Source organism: Aquila chrysaetos, chromosome 6 (assembly GCF_900496995.4).
Source record: "Aquila chrysaetos chrysaetos chromosome 6, bAquChr1.4, whole genome shotgun sequence".
NCBI lineage: Eukaryota > Metazoa > Chordata > Aves > Accipitriformes > Accipitridae > Aquila > Aquila chrysaetos.
Window position 1 is genome coordinate 6,752,346 of NC_044009.1, and position 18,056 is coordinate 6,770,401.

An 18,056-nucleotide genomic window follows, 5' to 3' on the forward strand; every position below is an offset into this window, starting at 1 on the left:
AAGCAAAAACCCTCCGTCTCTGCAGGGTGATATTAGCACATGAAGCCAGCAAGCCTGTGGGCAGAGGTAAATGCTAGACTAAGGCTAGGATGTCACTTGAGGACACAAGCTGAGAGAGACTTAGACATGCAGAAAAATTCAGACGGTATTTACTGCAGAATTAAATAACCCGTCCTAAAACTATTTCAGTATCCCTAAATGCACATTCACTACCACACTTGCTCAGATAAACATGGGGGCTCACTTTGAAATGAAAAAAACATCAGTTCACTGCTGGAAATAACAGCAAAAATGTCCTTAGTGTTGTTCCTTAAATATTTTGTAAGGACAGTTTGCAGAAGGGAGGGAACTCCCTGAACACCTCACTCTGCCTAAATACCCTTTCCCCCTTGGCTAAATAAAAGTCTTCTGAAAGCCACAACAGCTCCTGTAACTTTAAACCTGGGCTGAGATCATAATTTTAGTACTGACCAAACAGAGTGCAGAGGGCGGGCCTGGCTCTTCTTTGAGGACCACCTTAGGCATGCTCCCACCCCTTGGCTAAAGAAAGTAAGGCCAACTCCGCTCAGTTTTCTTTAGCTGTATAGTTATCATCCGGGAAAACCTTCCCCCTTTAGACTGCAGCAGTTAACGGAATATTTGGAATACCAAAGTATTTTTTTGCAGTGATTCCTTTTTGTGATGTCAATTCTCCCCTGTCTCTAAAAAAGTTAATCAGAATTTGAATCCATCTGGTCTCAGGATTGGAAAGCTATTCTCGAAGCAGATCAAAGATGTTTATTAAAGTTCAATTCTTCATCTTCGTTCTAGGGAGCATGCCCTTCATAGCACTTGCTGAAGAAGGTAAGAAGAAACTTCGGTTAAAATTATTTCCAGTCATTTCCTGTAATTTAACAGTTTGTGTGCTTACTCATAGGCAATATCGTTGTTCTGTCCTGCTTATAAAACTTTCTTTTGAATTCTTAAGCTACTACTGGGCATCTACTATGGGCTGTAATCAGGAAAGAAACACATCAAAAGTTTTCAGATGGGCTGAGTTATGCTCTATTAGAACAGAATTTTCTGTGTGTCTGTGTAAGGGAAGGAGAATGATACAAGCAGTCAGGGAAGGCATTACATCAAGAGCCCTTGGAAATGTCTTCAGTTTCACTGTAATATATGCAAAGGAGACTGCAAGAAATAATTTAGTTGTAACTGACATTTAGGTGGTGAATCTCTCTGTGAAAGTAACTTATAAATCTTTCCATTCAAGTGTTTAGCTTCTGTACTTAGAAGCATTACAACAGCTTAGAATTTGAGCCTTATGCAGGGTTTTGCTAATACTAACTTAGCCGTAAGCAACATATACAAGTGAAAGAAACTAAAACAGGAAGAAGTATTACCTAAGACAGATTTGAAGTGTTATGTATCTACTCAGAAAAAGTTTATTTGGCAAACTATTTCTTTTGAATTTTCTAAGAAAAACAGATTGTACGCTTTTAGGTAAAACAGACGTTTAAGTCTTTTTTACAGCTAAAGGAGAAGAGTCTGATTTATTAACAGTAAATCAGAATTACCCTGAGCAGTACTTGATTCCAGGAACATCACATTCAAATTCAGTCTTTCTGCATAGTATTTGACTCATTATGAATGAATTGGCCATAAGGCAATGTGCCTGATGTATGATGTATGCGCAAACATAAAGTGTGCCTGTAGCAGTGAAATACAGCTACCGTTGCTATGGAACATGTTCCAAGTACTAGTGCTCCAAAAACAATAACCTGAAACTCAACTCACTAGTCTTCCAAAGCATAAATCTACTTGTCTGATTTGGATTTGAGGACCCTAACTGAAACATATGACCTGATTTTGGCTTGGTGACAGTCAATATCATTCTGCTGGAAATAATGGAGCTATATCAATATACAGTATGTGTGGGTGTTGGCTTGAACCTTCTAATGGGAATTCCAGGTATTCTGTATGTCAGATTATGAGGCTGAAAGTTTGGAGTTACACTCCAAAACTTCACAGAAAGTCTAAAATCTACAGATATTAGGCAAGTCCCAAATACTGCTTTCTAGGCTTTCTCTGGGATATGCACTTTATGGCTTACCCAGCTAGCTTACCCTTAAAAAGCACCAATATTAAAAGCACCAAAGTTTAAAGACACTAAAAATGATGCAAAACCTACCACAATTTTCTAGAATTACCTTAAGTAGTTTCTAGGATACTAGAATTACAGGAAAAAACATCTTTTGTCTTAAGGCTTTTGGGGAATTTTTAAGCATATTTTCTCTCAAGTCTGAAAGGAGGAGTCCAGCAATGATCACGTTGAAACCCTATTAGCCAGAAAAATGTTAAAATATTTCCTGCTTGCAAGATTCTACCTCTGTTTTATTACCAGTATAGCCTGCATTGAACTCCACAGTTGGATCTAGAATATGGTTTACAGTATTTAAGGCTTTCTGTGTCTGTTCAGCTTTTATGACTTTTTCCTCACATGGGGTCAGTCATTTAGGGTAACCTCCTAAGGATACACCAGGAAAATAGACTCCAGATATAAAATAAGGAAGTCCCAAATATTTAGCATGGGTATCACTGCTGTTTACTGATAACCATCAACAATTACAAGTTAGAACAGACTTAAAATGACAATGCCACATTCCGCAATCTGTGCCTGCACTGACAGTGAAGATGGAGAAGTTTTTGGGCTTGTATAATACTAGGTGGAGTGGGTATATTCAGATACCTGAACTTCTGGGGTAATTTGGCCGGAGGATTTTAGAGAAAAAAGTTTCCTTATCAGATTCTTACACCTCTTAACCCTGATCAGGCCATAAATAAATCTACAGCTACCCTTTTGTTGTATTTGGGCATTCCATTTTCTGGATTGAGACTGAATCAAGAAAAGCGGGTTTGTTTTGATCAGGAGGCATATTTTCAAAACTGTTATTAATGGTTCCAAATTACTCCTTGAATTGCCAAGTAATTTGAATTCAGCTCTTGATCCTAGTGGTAAGCATAGCATTTTTCCCCTTCCAGATAGCGATCCACAAATTGAGTAGTTTCATTAGTATCCGTTGTCTTTGAGTTACTGCAACTTTACAAAAAAGCCACAGGCATGGAAACCATTTCAGGACCACTGTGAACCAGAAACATGATTGAAAAATAGCAGTTACCACTGATCCAGTAACAGGACTATCAGCCAACCTATGAACAACATTTCAGTTGGAACCTCTGAATCTTAAAGGAGATGTCAGAAATGTTTAAACATTCTTTGCTCATAGAGAACATGCAAATGACATCTAACATTAGTAAGTTAAAAATGAGTGAAGATTTCTGTTAAAATTTCCTGGGTTTGTGCTACTCTTAACAGGAATATTTGGTCCCAAAGTCAGTTGCTTTCCAAACGAAAGGATAAAGGCTCCTTTAACTGGGTCACATAAAGCAAGACATAAAGCTGTAAAAGCATAAAATACTATACTGATGTGGAGGAGAAGGAGAATTAACTTACTAATTCACTTCACTCTTCATATGTGAGCTTCCAAATAAAATTAATGGCAGAAATTACCAAAAACACAGGAAGAAAACCTAGTAACAAATCTTACACCACTGTCTACTTAAAAACACATTCACACATACTCTATTTGTGTTATCCATTCATGGTTTAAATCCTGACTGAAACAAGAGAGTATCTTGTCTTTCTTACAACCAAGGACAGCCTTGAGCACTATACAAGCTGATGAATATTTAGACTAAAGCATTTCCTATTGAATGATTAGCAGATACATTTTTGTCCTTCTGTGATCCTGTTAGGCATATAAAAACTCAGGCAAATCTTCACACACAGGATCAGACCAAATGAGTTGAAATGGAAGTTGGCCTAATTTTTTTCTGGGCACAGCATTAATCAAACAATTAAAAGCTCAAGCATTCAAATGAGTGCTTTACAGAGAAAACACATTTCCTAATTTGAAACCTTTCCCATGGTGCAAGTATCATTGCAGAGAAGGAAGTTACTCTATTGGCTGTCACATAACATGAACAAAAATTAACATGATTGTTAAACAAGTTACCACATGTCACTTGAGCTGTATCAGCTGTCCATGTGCCTGATCTTACCTAGAGGCAAATACTAGGTTATAACTCCTTATGCAAGTCTCAAACAGGTTTATACTAGGTCATATTACTTTACATTTGTTTTGGACTAAAACTAAGCACATGGACAGGATAATTCAGATGAAAAGTGTTTATATGATAAGAAAGGAAATTGAAATGTACAGTCAACCATGAAAGTCTAAGAAGTTTTCTATGTTTTTCAAAATCATAAAAAAGAAAATGGACAAAGTTACAAGAATGATTTTTTTCAAAAGTATCTTGATTTACCCAAATTCAGTTGCCAGTTCAGTAGCAAAACTAAGCAACAAAGTCCAGCAACTCTCAACTTTTCTCCAAATCAAGTTCTGTAACTGCTGGTACTAAATAAAATGAACAACCAAAATGAACAGTCACACGTGACTCCAAAAGGGAGCCAGTCTTCTACTAAATAAGCATGACAAAACCTTTTACCCTGCATCTGGGTGCATCATGAATGATGAGTGCACTTGCACGTGTGTCGCCATATATACCTCTTGTAAACTACATTAGTGTGATATGAATGTAGCTCTACATGTCCAATACCTGAAACTTAATTGCCACAAAAAGTAGAAAAACATCTTACTGGGTCTCAATGAGTACGTCTGTAAATTAGTGAGTCTGTATTTTGCAGTGTCATAGTGAAAGACCAGCAGAGAACAGATAAAATTTGCTTTCTCCTCTTCATTGGGAAAGCAGAAGCTTGCCCATCTGTATCTCAAAAGTTAGTTTTTGAATCTGTGTAACTTTAAAAGCAAAGGAAATAGTCATATTTAAAAGTTCACAAGTGGACCTTTCATTAGCTCAGGCTGCACAGTGAAAACTGGAAAGAGAGAGGCCAGATTCTCAGCTCCTGTAATTCAACGGTTTCCCCTGAACCCATGCATTTACCCCAGATCTAGTACTTGTAAATCATCTGCAAAAATAAGCAGCTGAGAACCTAGAGAGATAAAAGAGAATTTTAACAGATAATTAAAAAAACAGCAAAGGAAGGCTAACCCACAGCATGCAGGCTGTTGGGCTCTGACAGAAGCATGCAGTGTTTCTTCCTTGCGTCATCTGAGGCAAGCCATACATGCACACCACAGACATGACTACTGTTTGCCCAGCTCTAACATATGGTCTGTCTCAGTTGCACGTTTGTTTTGTTGGTTTGTTTGCTTTTTGTCTGGATGTGGTCAAGGACTACAGGATGGAACCCAAATGCTGCCAGGTCCTACTATTCACTGCATCCCAGATCCATGCTGCAGACAGGCAGCCTCTAAAAGGGCCTCCTGCGATTTTTGTGTGCACATCCCTTACTCTCACTTTGAAATAATGCTGCAGCAAAGCTCACATAGCTGTGTGGTGCACAACTTGCTATGCAGCATTTCAGAATAAGATGTAGGATTGGGAATATAGGTATGTTGGGATGTTCTAAAGAGAAACAAATGAGAAAAAATAAGACAGCAATTTGCTATTGATTTTCATCTCACTGTCTCAGAAGCCTGCCCAAAGACTCTCAAAGGAAATAGAAACTGTGATGCTGTGCACATTCTCATGTTGCTTTATGACTTCCTCGTGTTTTTCCATCTTTGTATTTGTTGGTTACAAACACTACAACATCCAGCATAAATTGCATCAGAATAATCCTTTGTGAGGGCACAATTCCACTGTGTACACCATTTCAGGCAAACATGTACTCTCTTAGGAGGTCTTAAGTAGTATATGAGCTACTGATGAATTTATAAAGGGGACACACTTAATTCCGAATGTATATTAAAATGTTTTTATGACTATGAAACCCATCCAAATATTAGCTAGCATGTTATTAGTTACTATGAAAGTCAGACTAAACATATTTGAATGGATCTTGCTTGCTGTGTGGCAACGTAAAGCAGCTAGCCAAAAATCATTGTGTGAACAAAATTAAAGCCTAACCAGGTTCTAGTTATAGTGTTTAGCATACATATTTCAAACAAATTAGTTAAGAAATTATGATGCAAACAGTTCTGCTGGCAGATACAAGGGGTTAGTAACCTTCATCAAGGCAGCTGTGAAAGGGCATATGGCTACAGCCTCAGAGTTTTGGGAAGGAAGTGATTCAGGGAAAAAGATTAGTTTATTACTGTATTAGAGGTCATTTCTTAATTCCTTTAATCTGCATTTACTTATCCCAATATTTGTACACAGATTGCCTGCTTTCTGCTGCATACCCCATAAAATTCGCTGATCCATTACACGAAATGTTGTACTTTTCTACTTGTCTTAGCTCCAACGCTCATTCCTTGTCAGCCATGGAGTGATAAACAGTCCTGTAACGCTTCAGTTTTAGGTGCCACTTACAGAATGAAGCAAAAGAGACTTACACCTTGATCACAACTCCAATCTTGTTACCCCAGTCAAACCCTTACTGCTCAAAGAAAACAAAGAAATCGCTAGTAAGACTGCAGTTGCCACAGGGTCATGGGGCAGCAAAGATCAGTAAGAAAGTGGCTTTATCCCACATTCATGGGATAGCAACTCCGAGGTCAGTGTACTTACCAGACAAGATATCAGAGACTGACACAGCAACATTATTAAAAGCATAAACCTTAGAAGTCTCATCACTAGTTCTGCAAAGAATATTTTAAAGGAATATCCCATAATGGAGTTAAATAGTCTTTTCCTTCTTAGTGCCCACAGCTCTGTGGCCAATTTTATCATGCGTAAGAGAAAGCTTAGTAAGTTACCACCTTTTCCTCTCGTGCCTTTGTTTCGTAACTTTGGTTGTGGGTCATATACATATAGCAAGCACTTGAAGAGCAGGGTTTTTTTCTGTATCTGCCCAGTTAAAATATATTTTGCTTTGCTTTTCTGTGGGTATCCTATATATGGACAATGTAGAATATTGTAACACTCAGAAGACATGTGATTTGCTTCAGAAGCAGCTGAGTGGTTCTTTGCCACTTGGCACTGTACATTTTTAACTCCGGCTTTGTTCCTTTGGCTAAGCCAGCCACAGCAATAGAAACCATCTGTAGTAGGGTGTGGTGACCAAAGGAAATGTTTCTGACAATTCAGCAAAACATTGTCATCATGAGCTACATGGAATACCTGAACAAAGTCAGTCATACTCCAAATGAGGCTGAGCTAAATCCTTCCTTGTGCATCATGACCATTTTTCAACTGGCAGATACTTTCCAAACTGCACGGTATTTTGTCATCCAGCTTCCTTCATTATATAAAGCAAAGCTGTCAGTCTTTGTATAAGGAAAGTACAGTAAGCACTTCAGGATTTAGACAGACAGTACATACTTTCTCCTGAACAACAAAAAGTCTAGACACTTACACATATGCCAGAGCATTTCTTTATCATGGTATGATATATTACTGCAACTTCCAGAAAGAATTAACAGAAAAAGAGAAAATGCCAATGCTGTGGCCCCAAATGGGCTAAGGATATTGCAGATGTCATGAATTTTGCAGGAGCCACAGGTACAAATGAGAGTTTCAGTTTTCATTAAGAAACTTCCTTACCTTTCTACAGTCTGAAAATTTTAACTGTCCAAAGGCTCAAAATCCAGAAGGCAAAACCCAGAATCCACTCTACTATATTCTTCAAAACCTCAAATTTTCAAAGTCCAAAATATTTTGTAGCCTAGCTTTACCAGTGTTAAACCATTTCACAAGAGACACCTATATGCTTTTTTAAAACACCCCAAAATGCTTAAGCAATTATAAAAAAATAGAAAACTTTTAGAGAAAACTAAGCCGATGAGGTAGATTTTGGACTCGACTATGGAATACATTTAAATTGAGGATGAAGCCAAATAACAGACAAAATTGTATTTGAAAACTACAGAGCTGCTGCTGAGACATTATGTATTCAAAAGGCAGATACCTTATCAAATCACACATTTTTGTTAAACTTCCACCACCATGAATAAAAGTTTCCACTGAACTACAACTGAACTGATTCCAGTAATGAGATATGGACTTTAAGACTCATTTTGCTCACAATCAAATTAAGGTCTGTGAGCAAAGAATGCTTCCTCAGGGAATTCCTGTATCAGGACATAAATGCTGAGTAAAATATGCCCAAAACAGGATGACCAACACACACGTACATACACAGCCCTTCAAACACCACCACTTGGTCTGTAACAGTTCAGGAAGCAGATACTGAAAAACATCAGTCAGCTCTAGATAGGTAGCTCAGTATTACCCCAAGCAATCAGTCCCACTGAATTCTGTCCCTTGCTTTTCTAGAGAAGCATTCCACAAAGCACCTATCTAGCATAGCTGGACAGGATGAAATATGATATCAGTAAGATACAGATAAAAATAAACTTGAATTTTAAGAGCCAAGCTTTTGTTTGACACTTAACCTGCTGGTTAATTTTTTTAGCTGTTATAAGTAACTGAAGCTGCCTTTCTTTTTTTAAATAGGAGCAAAGGGGCAATGACCAATAAAGATTATTTCAGCTCTTGCTAAGAGGGAATCCTTCAGGGTTAGCAATTTTTACCTACTGGTCTCTTATCACAGAGATGGAAACTCATTCTATTTTGAGGGCTTCCTATTTCAAGGACTAAGCTAAAATACAGGCTTAAAACTGTCTTTGCCCACTGGTGTCTGGGTTTATTCAGACTGCTGGGAAAGAAACAAGATCCGACAACATTTTTCATCTTCAAAAGTATCTTTGTTGGTTTTGGAAATACCTGAAAGAAATGCTAATGAACAACAGTTTTACAACTCATTCTCCATTCCAACACAACCACGGTGCTTTGAAAGCAACCCTCAGAGGTTTTTCTAGTAAACTGTTGCTCCATGCATAACAATGACTAGTGAGCTCATCTTCCCCTAAGTGGGTCATGGGATGCTTAACCATGGGATGCTTTCAAAGCAGTATTAAACTTTTAAAGACATCAAATTTTCTCCTGGTGTGAGAAGTTGCAGCCTTATGGCAGCTGGGGACTTTGAACTGAAACGCACCCAGCTGGAACTTTGGCAGAAAGAAATGCAATGATTAATTCACATCTGCAGCAATGTATAGCTGCGAACAGAAGAGGCCATAGTGCTAGCTGGAGACAATCACAGCACTATGAGGCACTGTTTTTATTTACAGCCTCCTCTAAGATAATATTAAGAACATATGCAGAAGCACTACTTAACCCTATGGCTCTTGCTACGTTTGGCCCCCATCAGATGAAACCAACAAATGACTAAAGCACAGATACCCTTACATCCCATTTACATTCTCTTTGATGTCAGTGGTATATATGCCTTGTACTGGGTACAGGGAAAGAAGTTTCAAGACCAACAGTTTTTCTCAATTTCATTTAAATATTTTTTTACTTTATTATGACTTTCTCTGACATAGAGTTGTCTAGTATCAGATATTCCTTCCTACAAATGCAATATGCTGATAACAAATTACCTCCCAGTCCTTCTTTTGCTAATAGTTCAGTAGTGTCTGCTTAAGTACTACCCAGACCACCTCCAGTGTCTGTCCCACAAAAACAAACCTGGAAATGTAGTCCAGGCACTATTCTCCAACAAATACAGGACCTCAGCTTGAATGCAGTATTATGCAGATTGGATAGGGCTAAACAAGACCTTCACACTGATAGAAATCAGTTCTACCTGTGAGCTTTAGGAAGTTTACAGGGGAGCCATATTATTCTAGTTTCCCTTTACAATTACGGAAAGGCAGCACTACCAAGGACAACCCAAATCTCAGGTGAGCTGAATTACCTTCTAGAAGTATTTATCTTTCCCTACAGACTATAAAAGAAGATAAGGGCAAGCAGACACCGTATTTAGGCACCTCTATTAAGAACCTAAAATTAGGCAATATTAATCTGGGCCACCTCCTTTTGTCAATCACTGTATGCAGAGGCCAAATGGACTGAAATAGATTTTCTACATGTCACTCATTGCCAAGAATCTGCAATAACTTTATCACACAAAGAATAATTATTTCATGTTTCTTTGTGACATTCAGTAATTCTCTACATCTTTGTTCTGTGACACTCTTTCCTCCTGCCTTCACTGTCAGGCAATTCTTCAGGGCTGAAAGCTACTGCCATGCCAAGACTATATGTAGCTTCTCTGAATAAGCTGCTTGTCGTTAACATAAAAAAAACCCAACAACTTATTTCACTTTCTACTTGGGGTTTTTCCTCTGGTAGTTGGTTTTCTCCATCTGTGCTTATTTTGCAACTAGTGAATAAAGGATGTTTTTTCAGTTCCAACTGGGGTTATGAGGTACACCGGTCCATCCACAATTCATGTTGTTGAGCTCTATTGCTATTTCTTTCTTTACACTTAACATTTACATAGCATAATCCCAATATTGTACTTCAAAGACATTAATTTATAAGCAAAAAAATAAGTATTATAAAGTCATGCCATATCTTAAAATGCCCTGATATTTAGAAAGTGGCTAAATCAAGACACCTTGAGTGATGTCAAGCCCCTTTTATGCTATCTCAACAGAAAATTTTCAAGGCTGCTTACCTGGAGTATTGCAATCAAAAATGACGAAAACATTATTTTTACCATCTAACTTAGAAATATGATTTACCCTGGCCTGTTCCAGTCTTTCCATGGATTATAAGGTGACTGGCTGGCTTAATTAGCACCTATATTAGGGAGCACGTTGGCATAACATGAATATACTTTTTTCATCTGTTAGTGCCTAAAGTACTACTTGCACACCCTTTTGGCTCTTAAATAGAAAGTGTATCTGTATTCAGCCTTAGAAAGGTATAAAAATATAAAATTCTATTTACTTGAGTAAACATGGAATTAGAAATCTAAGTTTAGATCAGTGTTTATTCTCTTGGCGATGGGACAAAGCTCTCAGTCTTGCATTGCTAGAGATGGATGAAAAATTCTTAGTTTGGTTCTAAAATGAGTTTTGGGAACAAGGAAAAACATTTGCAAGTTTCCAGTAGAATTCAGATGAGAGTTTCAAGCAAAAACAGAGATTTTTTTTTTTCTAATATCAAATCATTCATCCCCTGTATGAAAAATTTCCTTTAAAGTGCCAGTGCTTTTTTTTTTCCTACTCGTTTCAAAATGAAATATTGGCTTTTTCATTTGAAATAATGTTTTTCTTTTAAAAAGAGGCAGATGAAAAAGGAACAAAAGTTAAACGGAACTCACAGTTAAAGAAAAGTAATTTCGAAGTGATATATGCACAGCTGATCCAAAGTGATTCTATCCTTTTTCCGGTTTTGACTGATATCGAGCAAAATGCCCATTCCTTCTAATTTCAGTCACAGAACAAAAATTCTGTTTACTTGCCTCTATATCATATACAACACAAGTAGGGTGCATTTAGGAGTATTAAAGTCTCTCATAAGAAATAGTCTTACTATTTGGAACTAGTCTAACAATTCAGAAATAGTCTAATTTCAAATGCAGAGGAGATGAGAATGTTTTTAGGTCACTAAATAAAACTAGGTGAAATTAGTAGAAATGGTGTTAAGACTTAATAAAACAGGTCATGAATATTTCTCTTACATAAAATATTCAAATGGTACAATAAATCCCTCATTTTAAATAACTCATGTGAATAGCTGTCCTCCTCCCTGAAGAGATCACTACACAGCACTACCAATCTACTACTTACTATTTACCAAATTACAGAGGTATCAAACTATCTTGCAAAGGAATAAAGGATTAGGTATTCTTTGTTCATAATTAACCTATTAGCAGCTGACAGTTGTTACCTTACATACATCATAGGCAAATGATGTGTGAGCATCCAGGGTTTTCTCCAACCCCCCTAAAAATTCTCTGCTTTTTAAAGAGAATGAACATGGCTCTCATTCACGTAACCTTCAGCTAGCATTGCAATATTTCGTAGCAATAACTAAGTATTATGCTGAAAAAGTATAAATTGGATTTGAAAACATTTGGACAAAATTTTGCTCTGATTGCTGAAATAAAAGTTAGATGCAGGAAAGAGTTTTTCAGAAGTTTGGGGTTTTTGCCTTAAGTTTTTGCTCAGGACAATATCTATTATTAGGTCTTTGCTAAAACACTGGTATCTGGAGTTAGCAGAAGTCTTATGCCGCAGGCAACAGCATAACAAGCAGCCTCACCTAACTTTATAATCATGGTGAATTAGAAACTCCCAAGAGATATCACACTACATTAACTTCATACTGTGTATGGTCATAGTTTTATGAATCACAAGAAACTTAATCAAATGATACTTATGTTTTTGACATTTTCTTGATACTGCCAGTTATCTTCACATATCCATATCTTTCACGTTCTACCTTGTTCCATCTCATTTTTCCTACTGATGAAGTGTGGCTGTATTTGTAAAGAAAGAGCATTGTGCGGGCCGAAATTTAAATGTCCGTTACATGAAAGAGCACAGATGACATATATAGGTCTAGAATAAAAAGGAAGACCTTACTTTGTTACCTAAAAAATTCAAATTATGGCAAGTAAGGTTTGCAACTTTAGAAAAATCTCTGAATAGATTTGTGTAGGAATATTTTCTAAACTACAGCTACACCCATAAGCATTAATGATAGTTCTAAAAATAAAGGTTGCACCTGGGACCGAGCTGAAAGATGGGAGAAAGCTCTTACTATTTTAGAAAATGGAAGATGCTTGAAGTAATTTATCCAAATACAGAAGGTAATGCTTAACTTGAAATCTGGAGTGGTCACATCCACCCAGGGAGAGAGGGGGGAATCTTTTCTTACAATAATAAAAAAAAAAGAAATCTTTTCTTGGACAAAGTATTTAGTAACCAATATGTTTCAAGGTTGTGCCAGGGCTAAGTGATGTGTACTTAAGCTCTTTGTCCTACAGCTTTGTACAAGAGTATAGCAGAATTCAAAGTTAATCCAAATAATTTTGCAAACGTAAGTGTGCAGGGGCAGAGAGATGGAACACTTCATAGATCTCATGTTTAAAAAAATTTACATGTCAAAGTAGCCAGAACATGTGACTACAAAGTAAAATCTTAACTCATTTTCTAAAATTTTATTCAGCAAGCTCAGTTCTAGAAGGAGAAGAAAGTACAACAATTGATTTCAGAGACAGAAATGATACAGAATTTGAAGAATTACCAACCCTGGTGAGTATCATTCTAAATAAAGGTTCCTTTAGGTTACCCTGATTTCATATTCCTGGTATTGTCTCATGGCTTAGATTTTGAATAATCGTTATAAAGAATAACCTTGAGTTCTAACATAAAAGATCTAACGCCAATGCTTTTGCTTTGCAAGCAATCAGGTTGAAGGTGACAAAGTTGAAAACGTTTTTGGCAGTTCTTATGTGCTGCAAAAAGCATTCGTAACCTGCTTATTCACTGCCATTTGCCTCTTCTAATTCAGTATCTCTCCATTAGCTTCAGTGAAACCTAACTGACAAACTAGTGTAAAAAAAAACCAACACCCCACAATGAAAAGAGGCAGGTCTGCAATATTCTGCAGTTCTCTCTTACACCTTTTGTAGTCCTACTGAGAGGTTATCCAATCTAGAAAGCCTCTAGCTGGGCATACAAATCAGCTTACTACTATTTTTTTTTGTCACTGTACACAAGTCAAAGATGACAAGCAATAGCTTAAAAGCATCCACAGGGCACCTGACAGATCAAGAAATTTAAATGCTTATTTCATACACATAGACTGAATGTACTGAGGTTTTCTTTTCCCTCTTTTTCCCCCCAATTCTTGTAGTTGCCCACAAGACTACACAATGTAACAAAGCTCTTGCAGTTTGGACAACTGATGACCACACAAAGTGCATTTGTACCAGCTGAAGACAGTGATAATTCTACTGGTTACGAAGTTAACACAGAAAGTGTTGACGGTAAAAAATATTTAATTTCTATTTTATTATATCAAAGTTCTACTGCCATCTACTAAACAATATCTGGAAAATTCAAATACCAAGTTTAAGGTGCGGCCAAAGGTAGCATTGCTGATTTTGGAAAGGGAAAAGTAAGATTTCTAAAATTACTCCTTAATAATCACTCTGCATCCTAACTTCATAACAGCTGTGCGCTGACAAAAGGAGTGAGTTGCTATATGATCTTGTTCACCAATGCACTGCCAGTTCTACCCCAAGGCAGGCAATAACTCTCTGAAGCCTTCACTTTCTTTTCAGATTAGTATGAAAATCAAACAGCTCTCCAGAAAAAGAATTTTTTTTTTTTTTCTGGACCAACTCAAAGGTCATCAAATGCAGAAAACATAACTGTTACAACCTAGCTGCCCTCTTGATTTTTGCCGAGTTGTCTGCCTTTGCTTCCCTGGAGGGACACAAATTACTGTCATGCACATACAAAGCAAATTGCACCCCTGTTCATACAGTAGTCAATGAGCAACAGATTAGTACAAAAGCTTGATAAAGTGCATTCTGACCTGTTTACCTTATGCCTGCTTAGCTGTCTTCCAGAGAGCTTGCTGAGTACCTATGCTTCTGTGTCTGATTGTGTATAGAAGAATGTATGGGCACAAATAAACGGGCACATACTCTATGTGGCTTTTCGACCAGGACTGCTCTTAGCTGTTTAGTCTTGTGCATACCAGTAAAAAGTGAGAGAACACAAGCATTGTACTTTCTGCTGTGATATTCCAGTCCTGTTACAGTATCAATGACTGGTCATAAGTTTAACAAATCTCACTTTAAAATGGTCAGATAAGCCATTATGAGAAAAAAGGTCTTTTTGTTTCCAGACCAACTTTTTGATAACTAAACGCAAATTTAGCACAGTGTCTAAATAAATGAAGAACAGTTTCTCCGATTTATGCGAACAGTAGTAGCTGTTGCCAACAGATGCTCAGAATGCACTTTACCTGAAGTACAAACTCAAAACTTAGACCACAAATATTGGAAGTCTGTGAGGCTCGCAAATATATCAGATTCACCTGTCAGAATACATTAGCGGTAAACTTAATTCACATGAATGGCAGTCTGTCAATCACATTTCAAGTCAGTTTGTTTTTAGCATATAGGTTTTGCTTTGAAACAGATAGTCAAATCAAATCCTGTGGCAGTTGTATTTCTACAAAGTCCTGTAGTATGTATATTATTTACTACTTCTCCCCTAAGTAGCCTAAGCCAATTACCTCTAGACAACAGCTATGAGCAAACACTTGCTTTGGCTAGCTTCTTTCTGAAGCTTCCGTGTTCTACAGCAGTTTCATATCCCTCAATAAATCAGACACATTTGTTTAAAAATTGTATGTGCTTTTATCTGCTTTTCCCAGCCTGCTTGTCTCTGCTAAGAGTGTAGATCTCTTGTCTTGGCTTACCATTAAATAATAGAAGCAGTGTTCAGCAGATTTGAATTTTAGATAGAATTTTCAGACTTTTCCTAAAGGATATGGTAAACATTCAGGATGACATACTTCTAATGAATTAAAAATAGCATTTGTGTTTCATCTGCTTCTGATGGGGACTCAGCTACAAATTCAATTCCAGAAACAGAGAAGTGTACTAAACAGATTTTGTACAATCTTACACACACACACAAAAAAAATCCTAAGGAATTTAAGGAACTTTTAAACTGACAAAAAGCCTTTATAAATAGAAAAATAGTTCAGCAGATACACTGAGAGCAGGGCAAAATTTTATCAGCATAAATCACTCAGACAACTAAAATCTGATTTCTGTCTTAATTATAATTTTTTTATACCAAGTATATCCTTATTGATCTTAACTAGATCACACTTAACTTTCACTAGTATATATCAGATGACAGTCCCTTAGATTTTAATTTCTATTACTTTAGAGAGCTCTTTGCACTCATTCTCTCAAGCTTTTCATTCGCTCATTCCCTATCAAAAGAATAAGCTATTACACAGCCCTCAAACCATTGTGATGTAGTTGATAAAAGTTTTCCTTGGATATGGCATTATAAATTGGGGATGCAAAACTCTGTACAGAGTAATTAAGTAATTATTCTCTTTCTGGCTTTACAGGTGGACTGAGTGGGGAACCAGAGAAAACTGAAAAAGGTATTAAACAGAATAAATGGTTATAGAGACAAGGGAGAACTTAACTGCCAGGCGATACCCTTCTAGAAGCCGCTAGCTATGCCCATGCTATTCTTAAAATTTCGGGAGGAGCCACAACGTGCTCCCTGATCTGCCTTCTCTGGTTCACCTGATTACTGTCTCCATAGCCACATCTATATGGAGCCCTCCAGCCCAAAGGCACATCTGCAGGCCTGCAGGCTACAAATAAGCCTGCTGAACTTACCAAACCTGCTTCAGAGTTCACAAGATATAAGGAAATTTTCCCCAAGGAATGGGATGCAGCAGAACAGTGTCAGTTCTATCAGTAGCCTCTTATCAATGGTCTCCATGAGAAACATGCTAACATTCCCAATTTCCTCTTTCAGGTGGTCTGGAAACAATTGCACTGGTTGGAATAATTATTGGAATCATAGTTGCAGTTGGAATCCTCGCAGGAATAATAATCGCTGTTGTAAGGAAGATGTCAGGCAGGTACTCGTAAGTAAATTGCTAATCAGGCTTTTTAAACAAGCATTATCCTCTGAGCAAGGTCACAGGAATCACTTTGGAAATTTCTAATGCTTCTATTTTGGCAAAATAACCTATTTTCACATGTTATACAGTGCCTATCGATTCAGCAAGAGCTACCAATGTAATGTGGGTGATCTAAACCCCCTCATGTGCTTCAGAAAAAATTGCCAGATACTGCATGCATGCTGTTACAGTACTTGTCAGGTGCATGGGTTTTTAATTACTCTACTGCAGAGAGGGTAAAATTCACTATGAAGTATTACGGGACCAACTTCTGAAAGTGCCAACTTCTGAAATAACCTTTATCTTATTACTCTGGACATTTTTGGAAGCTGTTTTGGTACCAACAGGATTCACTTGTGCCACGCAAATCTAAAGTGCTTTAAAACCTCCCAAGTAATAAGAAATCCACACTACATTTAACAAATACTATTCACACAGTGTTAGGAGAAAGCAAAATATGAACTGGGAAGAGAAATAAAGCAGTGACAGGAAAGACAAGGAAAGGGAGGAAAAGATCATGTAACTAACATTTGGGTAACTATGAACAACAATAAAATGTCTGTGTTTTTTTTTACAGGCCCTGAAAACAGTTGAAGCAAGCAGCCATGCCATTCTATGCCAGAAGATACAAGTGCTTCTTATTTTATAAGAACTAAAGACTATTCCTGTATTGGTGTGAGAAGATGATCCATGGAAAATATGGTTAAAGAATTCCATATCTATGGGGATCCCACACAATTCTAAGGACTCCCTCCCCCACCCCCCCAACTACAGAGTACAGAACATTTAATAGGATTTTTACTAGCCAGGAGTTTACTAGAAGAAAGAAAAAGATTATGCAGTAAGAAAAAACCCAGCAGCAATGAGATTTACATCTGAAATGCGATTTGCAGGTAATATTTTTAAATGCTACCAAAGATTATTTCACATTGCATTTTATGCATTTCTTTAAAAAACACATCCAGAATCTCTTAAGTGTTTTTGGCTTGTTAAGTGCTCGTGGCATGTTTATCTACCAAATGATGTATCAAAAAGGAAAAATTTGCTTCACAGAACCGATTATTTACAAATTTTCTAGAAAATACTAGATATTGGAAGCTAAAATCTTTCCACTATTGATACAGATTTTCTGCTCTTGATGCTTATGTTATTATGTGACAAAATATGGTAGGCCCAGCTGGAACTGACCTACCAACTCAAAGCTTGCTCATCTGACTGTTGCACCAGCAATTTCCTGTCTTCTCTTGATGCAGAGACATGCAGGGATTGAAATACACATCCTGAATTAAAGGGTGCTTGGAAAATACCCAATTTTGATGGGTCACTTTAACCAGTTACTCAGCATGCTTTAGAGGCAACATGTAGAAGCTTTTGAATTAGTGTATACAATTTTTTTACTTTTTAACTGTCTCATTTCTAACTGTATAGTTGGCTTGTTTGATAACGTG

General features: G+C 37.1%; 1 protein-coding gene across 4 annotated transcripts; it reads left to right on the top strand.

Moving 5' to 3' along the window:
* Positions 1 to 493: 493 nt before the first annotated feature.
* On the top strand, positions 494 to 17,440 carry PDPN (podoplanin). 4 transcript variants are annotated; one of them, XM_030016899.2, is made up of 6 exons: positions 494 to 843; positions 13,099 to 13,184; positions 13,789 to 13,921; positions 16,039 to 16,074; positions 16,461 to 16,572; positions 17,186 to 17,440. In XM_030016899.2, exons 1-6 carry the CDS (start codon positions 774 to 776, stop codon positions 17,190 to 17,192), a joined length of 444 nt encoding a protein of 147 aa, XP_029872759.1. In that variant the 5' UTR covers positions 494 to 773; the 3' UTR covers positions 17,193 to 17,440. The 4 variants fall into 4 exon arrangements, with proteins under 4 accessions (XP_029872759.1, XP_029872762.1, XP_029872760.1 ...); XM_030016902.2 differs by having other exon boundaries at positions 16,461 to 16,566; XM_030016900.2 differs by having other exon boundaries at positions 16,461 to 16,562.
* The last annotated feature ends 616 nt before the right edge of the window (positions 17,441 to 18,056 follow it).